We start from the raw sequence: 18,973 nt of genomic DNA on the forward strand, positions 1-18,973 counted from the left end.
ATAAGTACACTCATCAAATAAACTGAAGCTCCCTGAAACTTAGAGAGATATCAAACAGAATTACACTAAGCATGTGGAGATCTACAATTTGTTTAATGCTCCTTCTAAAATCTAAAAAAGAAGTTAAAATAATCACGAGTTTCACATTAATTTCTATTAGTTTGGTGAGCCATACATTTTTACCATTTTTCATTGCCACTTTAACACTAAATGGGTGTTCTCTGAGGATATCACCACATGCATTAAATCGTGATGGTATACACCGTTCAAAATAAAACTAGTTGTATAGAAGTAGTTGAATTTTTTCTCCTTACATTACCGTCTTGAGGCCAGAATCGTTCGGAACAGATATCCATGCGGCATGCACTACTAACACCTATATTGTAATTCATATCTAACTATAGCAAAACACAAGAAACCCTATAATAAAATTGGTAGATAAATTCTAACACATCTATTCAAAGCTATTTAAAAGTGGATCTAATGGATCGAAATATTTCTCGGATTACAATTCATCATTGTGACAATGTCTATATACTCATTGCAGTGGTCTTTTACTTACTCATCTTTATTTGTGCCACCAACTGTATCACATGCGTCACCTACACCATTCTGGTCTGTGTCTAGTTGGTTATCATTGTCAACATTAATACAGTTGTCACATGCATCCCCTACCGTGTCACTATCACCTGTATTTTCCTGACCCGCGTTGGCGACTAGCTGACAATTGTCGCTACCATCAAGGACACCTTAAAAGAAATTGCCACAACAAGGTGCATAATTTTTAAGAGTTTATCACTTAACTTGAAAATAACTGTGTATTGTCTTAATCCGAGCTGTCGACAGAGGCAATTATTTGTGACACCCAAAAATGGTCGCGACAAAGTGGCAATAATAAAACATATCTTAAAGGAAACATTTCACTCAGTGTTTTAGCCTGAAATATGTTTCTGTCCATACAGACAATGGATGCTGCCATAAAGTCATCTAAATAGATGATTTTCCTTACTTTTTTTTCTTTCTGAATTTTGCGAAATATGGTCACTTGACGCTGCCAATCGTCTAAAAGCTAACATTTTACTAAAAGTAACTTATTTTAGTACACGTAATTAATGGATGCTGCAAAAAATGAATAGTGATTCACTCATTGATTTTTTTTAATTTTCTGGTCCGATTGCTATTTTCACCAATGGTGCCAGAAACAGTTTCTGACATTCTGTATACGCACGTCCTCATTTAAGGGTAAGATAACTTATCATCAATATACAATTTTCCTGAGAGGATGTTGAAAACTTTCTCACGACACATATTCTCTCAAACACGAACATAACATGAACATACCGTCATCATCGTCATCCGAGTCGCAAATGTCACCAACACCGTCGCCATCGGTATCTAGTTGATCAGCATTTATATCATTGGGGCAGTTATCACAGGCGTCGCCTACACCATCAGCGTCAGTGTCAGTCTGGTTCCAATTAGAGACATACTGACAGTTGTCCTGGTGAAAACATGTAACGCCATGATGATACGAGTTCAAAAAACATACATTTTTTGTATTAGTTGTAAAGCCATTAATTAAATCATTTTTCACCGATATAATACAGAAAAATAATTTCCACATCGTGAAAACTCGACAAACGGAAAAACTGCAGTCCAGAAATGTCTGAAATAAAATGGTACTTACCCGTCAATCTACTGTGATCTATATGACCCTAGCAACTGTTAGCTTGACTGCATGGGTTAACTTCACATTTTTTGAAAATGAGTTCAATTTATATGTGATTGTTAAAGAGAGATACTGACCAGATAGTCCCATCTTCCGTCATTATCATCGTCAGAATCACAGTTATTCCCGCTGTTATCACCATCACTATCTTCCTGGTTACTGTTAGATACATACCGACAGTTGTCCTGACAACACAAACGAAATTCTATTAAAACTTTCAGATATAACATGCTCAAGATGAACACAAATTAAAACTGTAAGATGCTTATAATGATATCAGTAGAACGGCTACATTTGAAATATTTAAATGAATGGTATATTTTAGGTAATAATATGGACTTAAATCCATCTAATTTTCAATTTTAAACTTTGTTCAGGCTTGTTCGGAGCGAACACAGAGACTACGATTTTAAGTTAGACAATAGAATATTCAAGCATTGTATACCCTGAAGCATCCCCAATCGATGCAGGATATTCCGTTGTCTGGATGTCCGTCATTGTCCGAGTCTAAGCCACACCTCTCTCCGTTACCCGCATAACCAGGCTTACACTTTAATATAAACGCAGAAATGCTCTACATTATTCGCATGTAATCACAAAAATATCTTGAATAGCTTACCCAAATAATCAGACTTACCCTGCAATACTGATGCATGAATACTTTACCCGTCCAACACAGGCTTACCCTGCAATACTGATGCATGAATACTTTACCCGTCCAACCAGGCTTAACGTGATAAATAGACAGGAATGTCTCCGTAACCCAAGTAACCAGGCTTACACTAATAAATATACATGAATGTTCTACATTACCCGAGTATTCAGGACTACACTGATAAGTAAGACACATGATTACTCTCCGTTTTCCAAGTAATAGCACAGTCTCTTGCATATGTTTGATACATAAGGCAAGTATTGGGAAGTCGCGGATTCAAACACTGAAATATAATATGTAGAACGTGATATGCTCGGGTTTAAGCGTGTTGCTAAACCTGATGTACTCACCTCACATCTATACTCAGCTGGTCCCAAATAAACACAGTTCGCCCAGACATTGTTACAATCATGTGCGCCAGAGATACAGAAATTATCTAGATAGCAGCCGCTCTTGTTTGTACCAATATATCCCGTCTCGCAAAAATCACAATAATAGCTGCCCTGAAATTTACGAAAATCAAGAAAACTGAAGTGGATGTAATTTATAAGTTATATGAGTGTACGTACCAAACCCTTCAGTGAATCTGTTAAATTGTCGGTAATATACTGTACCACTGCCTTGATACGAGAAAATACAATGAGATAATCCAAACGTACACGAATCTGAATTGTACTGCGACACTCAACTTTTTAGATTTTTGCACGCCAATACTAATATATATTTATCCTACATCGATTTACTTTGGTGATAAATTTCAACAAAAAACGTTACCATGTCGAATAAGTATGATGCCGTACAAAATGTATTTCAGACACGCTTTTAGTTGCTATTAACCTTGGGGTGTTGTGATAATTATAAAATTTCTCATCGTATGTAGTGTAAATAACATAGCTCATTAGGATATTTATTTTGTTCAGTTTGTTCCAGACTTTCAGCTAATTTAAAGAGCTACTGGACTGTTTAGTCTCATTCCTGATGCACAACAGTACAAGTGTTTCTTGTTCAACATATTCATTTATAATTTTGTTTTAGTAAGTCTAAAGATTAAAGGGTATTGAAATATATTTGATCAGCAAGTATAAAGCAATGCAATATGAGTAAACCGAACTATTCTATTGTTGTATAACATATTAGTATATGTACAAAGTTTATTGTGGCCACATTCATTCATTCATTCAATCATTCATTTACTTGATACTATAAACGCATACATCATGTCGATTCGTAGAAAAATAACCACATTCATTTTGACATTCAAAACGAAAAAAGGTAATTTGAAAGGACGGAATGACATCAACGGTACTGGCAAATCAAATAGAGGCATTTTGTCACGTGACACAAAACAGCATTTTAACGCCATCGATTGAAAGAGCCGTTGCAGGGAATTTTCACCAAGATTCCTCAAAATTTGCGCCCTATAACAGGATACAATGCACTGCGATATTATTTGGACAGAATTTGAGATCCCGTAACGCATATGATATAATATATATAAGCAAGTCCATCATGCACCAGTCGCATGACATGACTTTAACAACGTTCTATTTGCTGTGCAAGCATGAAACCTCTCTTTAATTTCTTGTACAGCCACATCCTGACTTAAACTCGTCAGCAGTTTCTGTTTGATCATTCCATACTACTTTTGGCGGCGTATTCAACTTGTGCGACGCCGGCAGGAGGCGGCGTCCAGTATATGGGATACACTTTTATTTTGGACCATGTAAAGATAGTTATGAATAGTTTCGAAACGATAAATAGATCACAGTGGATAGTGTGTTAAAGGACCCACGATATTGCACGACAGATTTTAGTGAATAAACAAAAAATGACAAAAAGAAAACATCAAAAATGTATGTAATGCAAATTATTATGTGATATAAAACAATGTTATTTATCATTCCTCTCTTTATTTGTAGAGCAGAAAATAAATTTTTTATTTAAAAATACGTCAAAATGTTGATCCGATTTATTAATAGGGGAGGTTACACTAAGTAAAGTTTTCGGGAAGCGTTATTCTAGATCCGTACGACGTAGTCGGAGACTAGATTTCGATTTCGTAGTAGTTCTATATTTTCATTATATCCTGAGCCCCTAACCGTAACATCTAGATATGTATTTAATAAAAATATAATCCTAACCCTAACCTAATACAGAACGAAATACGGATTGGATCGGACAGGGTAGTACATTTTCGCGATCTAGTCTAATAAATCCAAAAGTTTTCCGAAATAGTGAGGCTTTCCAAACATTTGTCATGACCCATTTAGCCTTTTTGACACGATGTGCATCAGATTTTTGAGTTCCAATAAGACTGAATGTCAGGAAAGTCTTAGAACTTTAGACAAAAGGACACTTAGATTTACTCGCAATTTACAGTCAATGTCATTGCAGGTAGAGAATTTGTATTGCGTGGTTATACTTCTTTATCATGTTTATTTCTGCCTGTTATTTAACAGTTTATAACATATATTGAATTGTGTGCTAATGTTGATAATTTGTAACCAGTCAGTCTAATACAGTAATGATTAGGTAATTTCCCATATTACAGTAAATGTTCTTCAGACACAACATTTGTCGGCGTCTTTGATGTTTGCATCAATGAATTTCCTTGTGAAGCTTGTGCTTACTTTGTATCGTTCCTATTCGTTTGAAACAACAAGGGCATACAACTCTTGTTTATATATAGATCAGTTTGTAGGTCTTGCCACAAGAATTGTTGAGTGTGAATATGAGCTAAATCGGGTCATTAATGTGGGTTGTAGCTGAAACGATAAAATCTCGTAATGGATGTATGGACAGACGGGCAGTTCAATCGCTATATGTCCGGCATAAAAACGATGAAATTTGTGACCTACATATAACAGTTGTAGGTGTAATGGAATAATACCTGCAACGTAGTGCAGGAAATATCACCCGCTTCTCTAGTGTCAATACATACCACTGTGTTAACACACGGCATTCTGGAGTCACAACCTCCATTATTTACAGCACATTCGTCAATGTCGTTACAAGTTTGGTAAGACGTGTTGTCATACATTGTGTTCATCCAAACAAACACCCTCTGTTGTACGCCCCAGGCATAGGCGTCCTCAAATGTGCCGGAGTAGCCTTCAGGACACTCTAGACACTGAAAGCCAGGTACTGTGTTGATACATCTTGAATTGAAGCACGGGTTGTTGTCAGCACACTAGGTATGTAAAATAAGAAAAACATGTAGATACTAAGTAAGAAGAATACATGTATTTACAAAAATCCGATTGGCATTCCGCTTTATTTTGACAATACTGAAAAGGCTAGATTGATGATAATGAATTCATGAAACAAAATGTATTTAACATTATAGATTAATATAAAAGCTGTAAGCAGGTTACCTCATCTATATCAGAACAAGAGGTACCAGAAGCCTCATATCCGTCAGGACACGGTTCACACTGGTAAGTTCCACTTCCAGTATTGTAACATCCCGTGCCATTGAAGCATTTATCCCAAGTCATACAAGGACACTCTACTGCGTCTGCGCAAAGTACACAGCCTGTTCCGTCGTTTAATGCATACTCTTCCGGTTCGCATATTTCGCATGCTGTCATGCCAGTACCACTATAGTGTCCGGCAGGGCAAGAAACACATGAGCTGGATGCAGACTGGTTTTGATAGGTACCGGGGTCACAGGCAGAGCAGTGTTCTAAGGAAGAAATAAAAGCAGCTACAATTTGAAATATTGTATATACATTGAATATATATAAACACAACAAATCAAAAATGCCTGCCGAGTTAAGTTTGACAGCGCGAAAAGACTGTTTAGTGAAGGAGGTATAATCACTTTTTGGTACTAATCTACTCGCATTTTTGAAATGAGGAATGATTGATTTTCGAACCTGGATTAGCTTATACGAAGAAATACTTCATATTTTCACGGCATTTTGTTAAACATCCACAGTTTAAAGTCGAAGTAAGAATATACATTTGAAAGGCGTTAAAAACCTACCCATGAATCCGTCTGAATAATATCCAGGTCGGCACTGTGTTCTCCGTCCATCAAGGCAGGCATAACCAGGTTCGCACTGGGTGCAATTGTCTGGGCACCAAGTTGAGTTACATTCTACGTAGTAAAATTCTTCACATGGTGTGGCGTAACCATCTTTGCAGATCTATTTCAAAAGATTTTGATAGCTACATAAGCGGAATCAAATATCACAGTATCATTTCTTTATAAATGATGTAAGATTTTATGTTCTTTATCAACATCAATAGTCACACACTACAATCTGAGTTTTTTTCTAGTATTTCTAGTTCTAACAGTCCGTCCCCAATTGCCATCTGAACACACTTGAAGAATGTCCATGCAACTACACTTCTAACAAAGTTTGGTGAATATCATTAAAGCGGTTCATAAGAAAAGTGACTCTGAAAGACTTTGAACAACGATGCCGCACCATCCGCCTTTACTAACAGCATATCGAAACCTTTGAGCCAAAACGTACAGTTACCATATAAAAGGAAGTCGCTCCTTCAATACTGTAGCAGTGTATGCCGTATTAAACAAATAATGTCAATTTATCATAGTAGAGCTCTGAACTTACCCAGCCATCCGGACAAGTGGTGCATTCTGAGGCATGTCCAAATGAATGTTCTACAGGATTGCGACCGCAAGTAGACGATGGGTCGTAAGGATCACACCTACCACACGGCTTCTGGATTCCTTCGCCTTCACAGTAATTTGTGGCTTCACATCGTACACAGCTCACGTCGTCTGGGTAATAAAAGTAAACAGATATAGCAGAATATTGTCTAAAAGTGGAAACATAAAATATGCAGCATCTCTAAATTAAATCATCAGGCTTTATCTAGCATATGCTAAAAAAACAGAAATAACCATAACTGATAGCAGCAAAAGGTTCTCCTTAGGGCCATGACTGCGCATGTACAGCGGACATTCTCTATAATTAGAACTTTCTAATTAAAACTTTCTTTTATGACCAGGGATAAGGATTTATTGCTCTTTCTTTTCTTACTATGATTCTTAAAAAGTTAATTATTATATTATATTTTTATTACTAAAGGCATTGTATTTATTTTTTTTTCAGTTAATTGTCTTATATTTTCAGTATATTTCTTTTATTATTTTATCCAACCTAATTATTTAAAGTTAACCATTTCCAATACAACTCCTTCAAAACTCACAATGATTTTAAATACCAATTTTCAAAGTCTAAGATATCCTAAAAAAGCAAAAATGCCTGATATATTTAGGGGAACAAAATTACCTAAAGGGGGACGATTTGACCAAAAGGGGGGTGAGTTGACCAAAATGGGACAAGCTGACCAAATTTTATCATGATGGGGACGAAATGACCAGTTTTGGGGGACGAAATGACCAAATCGGGGACGAGTTGACTGGGGGATGAGTTGACTTGATACCTTCTCTATCTATTTTCAGAAAGAAATCATAAAGTTATTTTCAGAATTACATCAGATATTTATTTTTTGAAAGAAGAACTTGAATTTATAATGATCTCAATATCTGATGTTGACTTTCGCAATATCATAAATTCTCCCTTGGGTCGAGGAACATATAGCGGTACTTCGATGCAAAAACGCGAAACCACTATTCGAAAGTGCGATAATGTTAATTTATACCACATCTTATCTTGTATTCGCGTTTTTTGCATCGTATCATCTCATCATCTCATCGTACATCCATATTATCACAATTTCGCCTTTACCAATCTACAAGGCGAAGGGGAGAAACAACAATGACTCTTACAGAACACTGTTTATAATCATCTTACAGTACAGCTGTTCCGCTTGTTCACAGCCAGATAACTCCAGTCTCAGTGAAATGTTTCCTCCAGCCCATGTCTGTGGATTTATTCGAATCTTTGTACTCAGTACTGCAGGGTCCAAGTCCAACTGGGTTATTGTGTTTCTATCTGCTACACCCACAAAAACCTGAGTGACAGACAACAAATATATTCCTTCCCACAATCGAGAAAATTATCTAAAACATGAGGCAGAGTGGACATCTGTTTTACTATTTATGTCGTACAATTATTTTTGAATAGTCAACCTGTCCGTTAACCTGATGCCTAGCCTCAATTCAAAGTCTGATAATCATTTTGACATTACAAAGATCTTGTAGCAATATACACTATGTAAGTACCAAGAACACTTGTAGAAATATGCACTATGGAAGTTTTATGAAGAAACGAAGTGTCTAAAATGTTAACACAAAAACGACGGACGAACGGTGAAGGCTATCACAATAGCAGAAACAACCAGCTTGTCTATTTTTGTAAAAACTTTGAAAGGGTTTACTTTAGCTAGACACGACACTGTGAATCCTCTTTAGATATATATCAGATTAAAAGTTTCTAATTACATTTTGGCCATTTGTGTGTGTGTATTCATCCCACGCCGCTGTAGAATCATTATAGTATAATATTTTGAATGATGTAACCCATTCATCAGCATCCTCACGACCTTGAATATGAACCTTTGTGAACTTGTAGGGTAAACTCATATCAACTTCTATATACTGATTTGTATCTGCAGTACCGGCTACCCAACCACCAGACAGTCCGCTGAATGCATCTGAAAAAATAATCTTATGATTGAATTTACACAGACAAATATAAAATAAAACTTTAGGTTACCGACCAAAATCAATGGTTGTAGTTGTACGACAGACCTGAAACATTTTATCTGACGTATATCGGCTGAAAATCGGGCAAATATCTTAAGCAGATAACTGTCTTCCCTGATTAGAGCTATTGTGCGTTGAGTTTGACACTTGTTGTTTACTGACTGGCTTTCCCGTAATTATTTATGACACTTACATACGGTACCACTGACTGTGGATCCCACTTTACTTCTGCCACTTAATTACTGTATCACTCACTCCTTCTCACCCTGAACTATTTATGCTCCTTACATGTTGTACCATTGACTCTGGCTCAAACTGAGCTATTTATGCAAATTACTTGGTATATCATTGACTCTGGCTCAGCCTGAACCTTTTATGCCACTTACATCTTGTTTCATTATGACTATGACTAACTCTGAAATTTATGCCACTTACTTGTTGTATCATTGACTCTGGCTCGCCCTGAGCTATCTTTGAGACTTACTTGTTGTATCATTGACTCTGGCTCGCCCTGAGCTATCTTTGAGGCTTACTTGTTGTATCATTGACTCTGGCTCGCCCTGAGCTATCTTTGAGAATTACTTGCTGTATCACTGACTCTGGCTCGTCCTCGCCCTAAGCTATCTTTGAGACTTACTTGCTGTATCACTGACTCTTGCTCGTCCTCGCCCTGAGCTATTTTGAGACTTACTTGCTGTATCATTGACTCTGGCTAGTCCTCGCCCTGAGCTATCTTTGGGACTTACTTGCTGTATCATTGACTCTGGCTAGTCCTCGCCCTGAGCTATCTTTGGGACTTACTTGCTGTATCACTAACTTTGGGTCGTCCTCGCCCTAAGCTATCTTTGGGACTTACTTGTTGTATTATTGACTCTGGCTCGCCCTGAGCTATCTTTGGGACTTACTTGCTGTATCACTAACTTTGGGTCGTCCTCGCCCTAAGCTATCTTTGGGACTTACTTGTTGTATCATTGACTCTGGCTCGCCCTGAGCTATCTTTGAGACTTACTTGTTGTATCATTGACTCTGGCTCGCCCTGAGCTATCTTTGAGGCTTACTTGTTGTATCATTGACTCTGGCTCGCCCTGAGCTATCTTTGAGAATTACTTGCTGTATCACTGACTCTGGCTCGTCCTCGCCCTAAGCTATCTTTGAGACTTACTTGCTGTATCACTGACTCTTGCTCGTCCTCGCCCTGAGCTATTTTGAGACTTACTTGCTGTATCATTGACTCTGGCTAGTCCTCGCCCTGAGCTATCTTTGGGACTTACTTGCTGTATCATTGACTCTGGCTAGTCCTCGCCCTGAGCTATCTTTGGGACTTACTTGCTGTATCACTAACTTTGGGTCGTCCTCGCCCTAAGCTATCTTTGGGACTTACTTGTTGTATTATTGACTCTGGCTCGCCCTGAGCTATCTTTGGGACTTACTTGCTGTATCACTAACTTTGGGTCTTTCTCGCCCTAAGCTATCTTTGGGACTTACTTGTTGTATCATTGACTCTGGCTCGCCCTGAGCTATCTTTGGGACTTACTTGCTGTATCACTAACTTTGGGTCGTCCTCGCCCTAAGCTATCTTTGGGACTTACTTGTTGTATCATTGACTCTGGCTCGCCCTGAGCTATCTTTGGGACTTACTTGCTGTATCACTAACTTTGGGTCGTCCTCGCCCTAAGCTATCTTTGGGACTTACTTGTTGTATCATTGACTCTGGCTCGCCCTGAGCTATCTTTGGGACTTACTTGCTGTATCACTAACTTTGGGTCGTCCTCGCCCTAAGCTATCTTGGGACTTACTTGTTGTATCATTGACTCTGGCTCGCCCTGACTATCTTTGGGACTTACTTGCTGTATCACTAACTTTGGTCGTCCTCGCCCTAAGCTATCTTGGACTTACTGTTGTATCATTGACTCTGGCTCGCCCTAAGCTATCTTTGGGACTTACTTGCTGTGTCATTGACTCTGGCTCGCCCGGGTCCTGTAAGCAGGGAATCCAAGGAAGATGATGCTGACATCATATTGTCCAACACAATACCAGTTGTAAGTCCAATATCATCCGAGCATACTGAAATATTACATTAACAAACAAGTTCTAAAATAGGCATATTCACAATATATCCACTATAATATAGGCACATTTTCAATATACAATGTACAAACTATTATATAGGTACATTCGCAATATACCAACTAGGACAGTCACATTAGACGCACTCGCAACAAAAAAAACTTTAACGTAGGTTTTTTATAACATAAAAACCATGAAAATACATGTGAACAACATTAAAACTATCATTTTCTTACATTTACAACATAAAATCTCTTTAAAACATGCACTAACAAAATACATATTTTAATTATGTTATACGTACATTTACAACATATAAACAAAAAAATTTACAACATACAAACTATCACATAACATTTACAACATATTAACTGGCACATCAGTACATTCGCAACATACAAACAGTGATATACGTAAGGTAAGATACTATGAACGCTTTTTCATGTTCTCCAAATTTGATGGTTAACACAGAGAGACATAAAAACCATAGTCATTTAGCAAGTGCATAAATGAATGACATGTACATACACACAGATATATAATGCTATTTCATACATACACATTGTGACTGACATAGGTACATTTTCAACATACACATTATCATATGCATCAATTTACAACATACAGCTGTAGATTTGACCTTAAACACATATAGTTAAATAATATAGTTTTGAATAATAATTACATTGTGTTCAAATGGGCAATACATTATAACCATTTAATATTACTTTTTATAATTATGATCAACACCAAAACAATACATTATTGCCTTAATCAAACATTATATCCACTTAGCATTACTTTTTATAATTATGATCAACATCAGAACAATACATTATTACCTTAATCAAACAAGTCTTTTCATAATTCTTTTTAAGATACTCACGGAAATCAACTACATAATATTTGGGTATACGAAGGGTCATTCCTCCAGTAGACTTGTTTACTGCAAATATGTATGTAATATCCCCAAACAGAACATCCATTACGCACGTATTACTAACTGTTATATTAACGGACGCTGTATCACCGTGTGGTACCGTCCCGTTATCAATGGCAATAACGTTAAACTGTAACGTTGTGTAGTTGAGATAAACGTCATTCCACAGTTCCATCGTGTCGTTGTAATCAACAGGTGGACTGAAAAGGTATATTGTATGATATGATAAAATAGACTGTACCTGATCCTATTAAATTTAAACAAGAGTGCCAGAATGTCACAATATACGCCCGTCACAGCAAATTTCTTTACGCTAGCACCTGTATTTGCAAATGGAATTTTAAATTTGTGGTTGTTTAGTAATTATTGTAATTCTTTTGTTTTTGTAAGTCCACAAAAAAAACTCATTACGAAGCAGAGATACCTTAAAATACACCTAAAATTTGAAAGTAACATCTATGTTGTACCACAGAAAAGTGGTCTTGGTTTTTCCCTACGGTCAGTTATAAAAAAGTTACAATATAAGTTATTTATAGTAACAACTAAGGGAAGTTAATCTTTAACCTCCCCCCCCCCCGCCCCACAAAAAAAAAAAATAATTGTAAGTCCAAACAAAAACCCTTACCAGGTAGAGATAGGTCAAAATACACCTCAAAATTAGATGTAACATGCATGTAGTACTACAGAAAAGTGGTCTCGATTTTTCCCTCCGACTAGTAATGAAAAAATTACAATATAAGCTATCTATAGTAACAACAAAGGGAAGTAATTCTAAAGAAGGGACCTGCGCATGACACTCCGTCTCATGATGGTGTACAATTGTGTCAGGTTGCATCAAAATCCCTCCATGCATGAAGAAGAAATGCTCCGGACAGTCATTCTTGTATCTGACCTTTGGCCTCTAAGTGTGACCTTGACCTTAGACCTAGGGACCTGGTTCTTGCACATGACACTCCGCCTCGTGGTAGTGAACAACTGTGCTAAGTTTCATCAAAATCCCTCCATGCATGAAGAACATATGCTCCGGACAAAGTCTGTGGAAGCCGCCCGCCCGCCCGCCAGTGGCGTTCCCATAATACGTCCCGTTTTTCAAACGGGTCTTTAAGTGAATGCGGTACAAAATGCTATCTAATATGACAGTAATATCTTACTCTGGTATCACTGCTATCTGACAGTAATATCTTATTCTGGTATCACTGCTATCTAATATGACAGTAATATCTTACTCTGGTATCACTGCTATCTGACAGTAATATCTTATTCTGGTATCACTGCTATCTGACAGTAATATCTTACTCTGGTATCACTGCTATCTGACAGTAATATCTTATTCTGGTATCACTGCTATCTAATATGACAGTAATATCTTACTCTGGTATCACTGCTATCTGACAGTAATATCTTATTCTGGTATCACTGCTATCTAATATGACAGTAATATCTTACTCTGGTATCACTGCTATCTGACAGTAATATCTTATTCTGGTATCACTGCTATCTAATATGACAGTAATATCTTACTCTGGTATCACTTCTGACACGATATATCTGATATGACAGTAATATCTTACTAGAGTATCACTTCTGACACGATATATCTGATATGACCAAAATGTCTTACTCTGGTATCACTTCTGACACGATATATCAGATATGACAGTAATATCTTACTCTGGTATCACTTCTGACACGATATATCTGACATCACTGTTGTCACCACTATCAGCATCACTCGAGGCAAAATACATAAGTGGTTCATCTACTAACACGGGTAGAGGTGTCATTGAAGCACTTGTTGGTGTTATAATTGGACAATTATCATTGACATCCTCTATCTTTACCTAAAATGAAAAAAATCCTTTATCATTACCAGAAACGGCTTAATATTTTGCGAAATTGAAAACATGTTATCTGGTTACTAGTATTTAACTAATTTCTGTCATGTTTCGGGTTTCTGACTTACATTTGCCTCCTAACGACGCCTGTATTACTATTTGCACTTGCAGTTAAATACGATAAAATAAAAATTAACTAAACCTTATTCTTGACATCCAAAAATCTCATCTAAAATTAAAGATCACGAGAGTACTTGATATATAAGGCAAAAGTGTGCCCATTTCTCTCCGTTCTTTCCTTTGTATATACGTTAAAGTTTCATGAAATTAAATACAGATAGGATAAATGTGGTATTTACTATTTACTGAACCAAGACCTACCCTTATTGCCATGGATCCAGTGATGTTAAGACCCTGATCTTCTACAGTAAGAAGAAGATAGTACGACTGTGTAGTTTCATAGTCAAGGACATCTTTCAAGGTGAACAAAGATGTGGAAGTAGACATGCTGAACGTTTCACTTGCGGTATTGCTCGTCCAAGTTGGGGTAAACACGCTAGTGCATTCTGTATATTCAGGAAATTGAATACATTGAGAAAATGTTACCTGTGTTGTACATATTAGCAATGTTAATGTTAAAATGTAAATATAGAAATTTTGAAAACTCCAGGTACAGCAGCAATTTTACCAATCGCGACAAATATGATCATTCTTGTTGCCGTATGTATTCCGTGCAAGTTACATGGAGACTGCTCAACAATTGTAAGCTCTAATATCATACCAATAGTCAGATTTGACTACTTCGACTAACTCAATACTCACAACGGGAGACAATCAAAATCCCCTTGATCAAAATCCCCTCCACTGAAAAATGACAGGGTGTTACAAAATCCCCTTCATACTTTTGCAGGGCTATCATAATCCCCTCTATAAAAATAGCTGGGGTATCATAATCCCCTTCATGAAAATGTTAGGGCTATCATAATCCCCTACATGAAAATTACAGGGCTATCAAAATCCCCTCTTTCAAATTAAGATAGGGATAATGTCTCAGTTTGTAGACAGAGATAATTGAAATTGGTTATGGTACTTCTGTTTGATGTTAACCAACATTTGTAACAGTTTGACATTTTTATAGACACAATATTTAACTCCCTTTTGTAAGAACAATGAGTAGAAGAGCAGATATTAATTGATTTCGAAGTTGTACAAGGGTGTTAACAATTTATTGAAGGTGTTTCTTTTTAATCTATTGCGTGTTATCAAGTTATTGAAGGTGTGCCATTGTATTTTAACAGCTTTTTTACTCAAAAGTCTATTGCATAAAGCACGTAAATACAATGCCTTTAGCAAACATAATATAATATGGAGCACTGATATCTATACATATATAATGTTGGTTATTATAACTTTATGAAAATAGAAACCATGCAATTCCTCAAACATTTACTTGAAAAAGTTATTGCAGTTAATATTTATCTCAAAAAAGATAAAACAAACAACCAAGGGGATTTTGATAGCCCTGTAATTTTCATGAAGGTGATTATGATAGCCCTGTAATTTTCATGAAGGGGATTATGATAGCCCTGTAAAAATGACAGAGGGGATTATGATACCCCCTGCAAATGTGTGAAGGGGATTTGTAACACCCTGTCATTTTTCAGCGGAGGGGATTTTGATCAAGGGGATTTTGATATACACTGAAGTAATCCTGACAGTAACCTTAAATGAATCATAAACATTCTGTATCAGTTTTACGAAGTACCTAGGGTGTTTAATTATAACGACACACGACAGATTCAGAGCAATCTATCATTTGAATTTTGTCAGTTTCTACCTTAAGTTTATTTATATGCTACAGTTTTACCCACCAACAAAGTTAACAGTATTTCCGTCAATGTCGACTATTGTCGTATAGTTTGGTGAGACGGCAGCTGGTGCAGTGAACTGATTGCCCACTGTATCTTCTTTGAACTCAAACAACCGATTTTCATTTCCTGAAGTCAAATAGATTGTTAAATATTTGAAGTTAGTTTAACATTAATTGTGTGTGAAAATGATATCTGATCACGACATTAAGTACATAAAGAAAAATTCAATGATGGGAAATATATCAGAATTAAGCAGACTTAAGGGTACTTGCGTTTTGAAAGGATATTGTTACATGAAAAATCCATGCGCATTTCGTTAAAACACAGGAATATTGGCATAACGTCAGCATAATATTTGGCGCCATACAGGTGCCGTGGAGTTGATCTTCTATGATAATATGAAATAAGGCAGTGCCTCAATCGGGAATCGTTACAGTCCATTAGCTTGCCCAGAAATATGCGTTTGTATCAATTTAAAGGTAGATTTTTGAATAAAAAAACAATACTGCACATATTTGTACAAATGTGCAAGACGTTGCGGTTCGGACAAGTTATGTGAACGCTTATTACGCACAAGGAAAAAGCGTATTCTTTTAAAAAATCCGAAGTCAGACGCTCTGTGCACGTACCGGAAGACCACATTTTTTAATTCGATAGTATATCTCATTCGGTATATATCGCATGTTACCGTAGAGGGATCGGTAAGATCGACTCCCTATAGTATAAAGGTGTGTGTTACACGTAATGCACACAAAATGTATCGATTATTAGGCACGCAGAATAGTTCACTAGATTTCTACTAGCTCTATGTAATTCCGCGAGACGTTTTACATCCCGTGTATTAACACTGTTAAAACATGGTTACGTCGACCTACTAAATTTGGCATACTTGCGCCAGAAAAGCGCTTCCCTTTTTCATATTTACATAAAAGAAATATTTGAGTCGAAATGATATATAACAGAACCATTTTGTGAAACTTTGTTTGATGCAATATTGTAGAAATTGGGATATCTAAACGAAGGGTGTCAAAATAATACATTGGTAAATACAAATGCAAAAAGTTGTTGTTGGAGCATGACAACAGTAAGGAAAATACCTGCATACAACGTTATCTCGTATGGTCCTACTGAAAATGCATCGGTCAAATACACTGTAGTTACAATATCATCCACATAAAAATCTTCTGCTATTGTTGCGCTGGAAAGAAACATGAACGTACGTTTTATGTCTGTGAAAGAGAAAATAACACTTGAATTCAGTTAAAAGTACCGGGGTACTGCAAAAACGTCTATTGTATTGTTTGTTATGTATTTACAAGAATGTTAGAGGTACAAACTGAACAAATAAACAAACTAAAATTGCAAATTAGAAAAATTACTATTTCTTCCTTTTGAAAAATAATAAGCAACGTTAACTTGTTTCATATTAAGCAAGTTCAAGAGGAACCTTGGTTTTAGGAGAAACACTGCAACTTGCATGTGTAGACTACGTCCCTGTAATCGAATGGAAATTCAATAGTAGGAGAGACACTCACTGTGCAATTTGTAAATGTGGATTATATATACATGTTTAACATCAAATGGAAGTTTGGTGTTAGGACAGTATAAATTGTATGTGTGGACTCTATGCCTGTAAATGAATGAAAGAGGAGTGTAATGTGAGGACTATATACATGTTATCAAATACAGCTTAGGTCAGGAATGTTAATTTTGTATGTGTGGACTAATTACCTGTAAACGAATGGAAGCTCAGTTATAGATTAAATCATTAAAATTTGAGAGGACTATAATACATGTTATCAAGCAGATGCTTGGTGTTATTTATGTGTGGACTATGTACCTGTAGTCGGTGGTAGGACAGACAGTGTCGTTTGTGAGTGTTGTTTATGCGGAAAATATGAATATCGGTAGTAAGGCACTTTCAGATACTTTAATTTATATGTGAGGAATATTTACCTGTAATCGAGTGGAAGCTCGGTTGTAGGATCCTGACTGAAGGTGGTATCTTCAATTTGAAACAAAAATTCAGATGTACACCTCTTTGTCTCGGCCAGAAACAAATCAAAGTGGTATATCTCATCTACCTGCAAGTAGTTGTTCATCATTTTATTGTGATCAGAGAAGCTAGCTTGAAGCTTATTGAAATCACTCAAGGAAATAGCTGCACATATAATTCCATGTTAACAAAAAAGTATAAAAGGTACTGAATAGTCAAAATACTAGGTTTGGAATGAAACACAAAATTATTAAACTTTTGGAGACCGTTGTCTCAATAATATGCTCACCTCTAGTTCCAATGTGGCATTAGTGGACATCGCTGTCAAACCAGTGCAAGCACCGCCGGATATTGTACCTTGCTGCGGAACAACTAACCCACCGCCGAAAGTGAGAGCCGGTGATAGATCTATGTAAAAACATTCCTTGCTCGCAGCTCCTGTTGAAACATAGTCAATCAAGCTGATCTTGTTTATGAACAACCACAATGCCTCCCCTCCACCTAGTGTGATTTGTTCGGTCCCGGCGAATTTGATGCCTGATCGAATCGCTGTTGTAAAACTGAAGTACGAATAACAACAGATTTACTAAAGTTATCATATGCGCTTTTACAATGGCAATGTCATAAGTCTATCCAAAAGTTATGGCTTGCGATGTTACAATGCAATAAGTACAAACATAAAGTAATGGTACCTAAAATTATGATCTGTACTGTTTCAATGCAACAACCCTTACCCACAGTTATGGTATGTGCTGTTACGATGCAACAACACTTACCCACAGTTATGGTTTGTGCTGTTACGATGCAACAACACTTACCCACAGTTATGGTATGTGCTGTTACGATGCAACAACACTTACCCACAGCTATGGTATGTGCTGTTACGATGCAACAACCCTTACCCACAGTTATGGTATGTGCTGTTACGATGCAACAACACTTACCCACAGTTATGGTATGTGCTGTTACGATGCAACAACACTTCCCCTCAGTTATTGTATGTGCTGTTACGATGCAACAACCCTTATTCACAGTTATGGTATGTGCTGTTACGATGCAACAACACTTACCCACAGTTATGGTATGTGCTGTTACGATGCAACAACACTTACCCACAGTTATGGTATGTGCTGTTACGATGCAACAACACTTATCCACAGTTATGGTATGTGCTGTTACGATGCAACAACTCTTATCCACAGTTATGGTATGTGCTGTTACGATGCAACAACTC

General features: G+C 36.8%; 1 protein-coding gene across 2 annotated transcripts in view; it reads right to left on the reverse strand.

The window, feature by feature from the left end:
• LOC123535922 (uncharacterized) overlaps nt 1-18,973 on the reverse strand; it is a 50,737-nt gene that overhangs the window by 23,134 nt on the left and 8,630 nt on the right. Inside the window, exons 9-27 of one of the 2 annotated variants that reach the window (XM_053529217.1) lie at nt 18,029-18,299; nt 17,700-17,827; nt 16,841-16,941; nt 15,744-15,869; nt 14,254-14,438; nt 13,709-13,878; nt 11,984-12,237; nt 10,975-11,094; nt 8,767-8,978; nt 8,177-8,336; nt 6,968-7,137; nt 6,373-6,535; nt 5,759-6,069; nt 5,326-5,574; nt 2,735-2,887; nt 2,175-2,279; nt 1,807-1,914; nt 1,342-1,501; nt 563-749 (exon numbers count right to left, since the gene is read on the reverse strand). In XM_053529217.1, the coding sequence (XP_053385192.1) occupies nt 563-749; nt 1,342-1,501; nt 1,807-1,914; nt 2,175-2,279; nt 2,735-2,887; nt 5,326-5,574; nt 5,759-6,069; nt 6,373-6,535; nt 6,968-7,137; nt 8,177-8,336; nt 8,767-8,978; nt 10,975-11,094; nt 11,984-12,237; nt 13,709-13,878; nt 14,254-14,438; nt 15,744-15,869; nt 16,841-16,941; nt 17,700-17,827; nt 18,029-18,299 (3,333 nt within the window). The remainder of the gene's footprint in view (nt 1-562; nt 750-1,341; nt 1,502-1,806; nt 1,915-2,174; nt 2,280-2,734; nt 2,888-5,325; nt 5,575-5,758; nt 6,070-6,372; nt 6,536-6,967; nt 7,138-8,176; nt 8,337-8,766; nt 8,979-10,974; nt 11,095-11,983; nt 12,238-13,708; nt 13,879-14,253; nt 14,439-15,743; nt 15,870-16,840; nt 16,942-17,699; nt 17,828-18,028; nt 18,300-18,973) is intronic. The other variant, XM_053529218.1, reaches the window with a different exon arrangement.

Source organism: Mercenaria mercenaria, chromosome 17 (assembly GCF_021730395.1).
Source record: "Mercenaria mercenaria strain notata chromosome 17, MADL_Memer_1, whole genome shotgun sequence".
NCBI classification, from domain to species: Eukaryota; Metazoa; Mollusca; class Bivalvia; order Venerida; family Veneridae; genus Mercenaria; species Mercenaria mercenaria.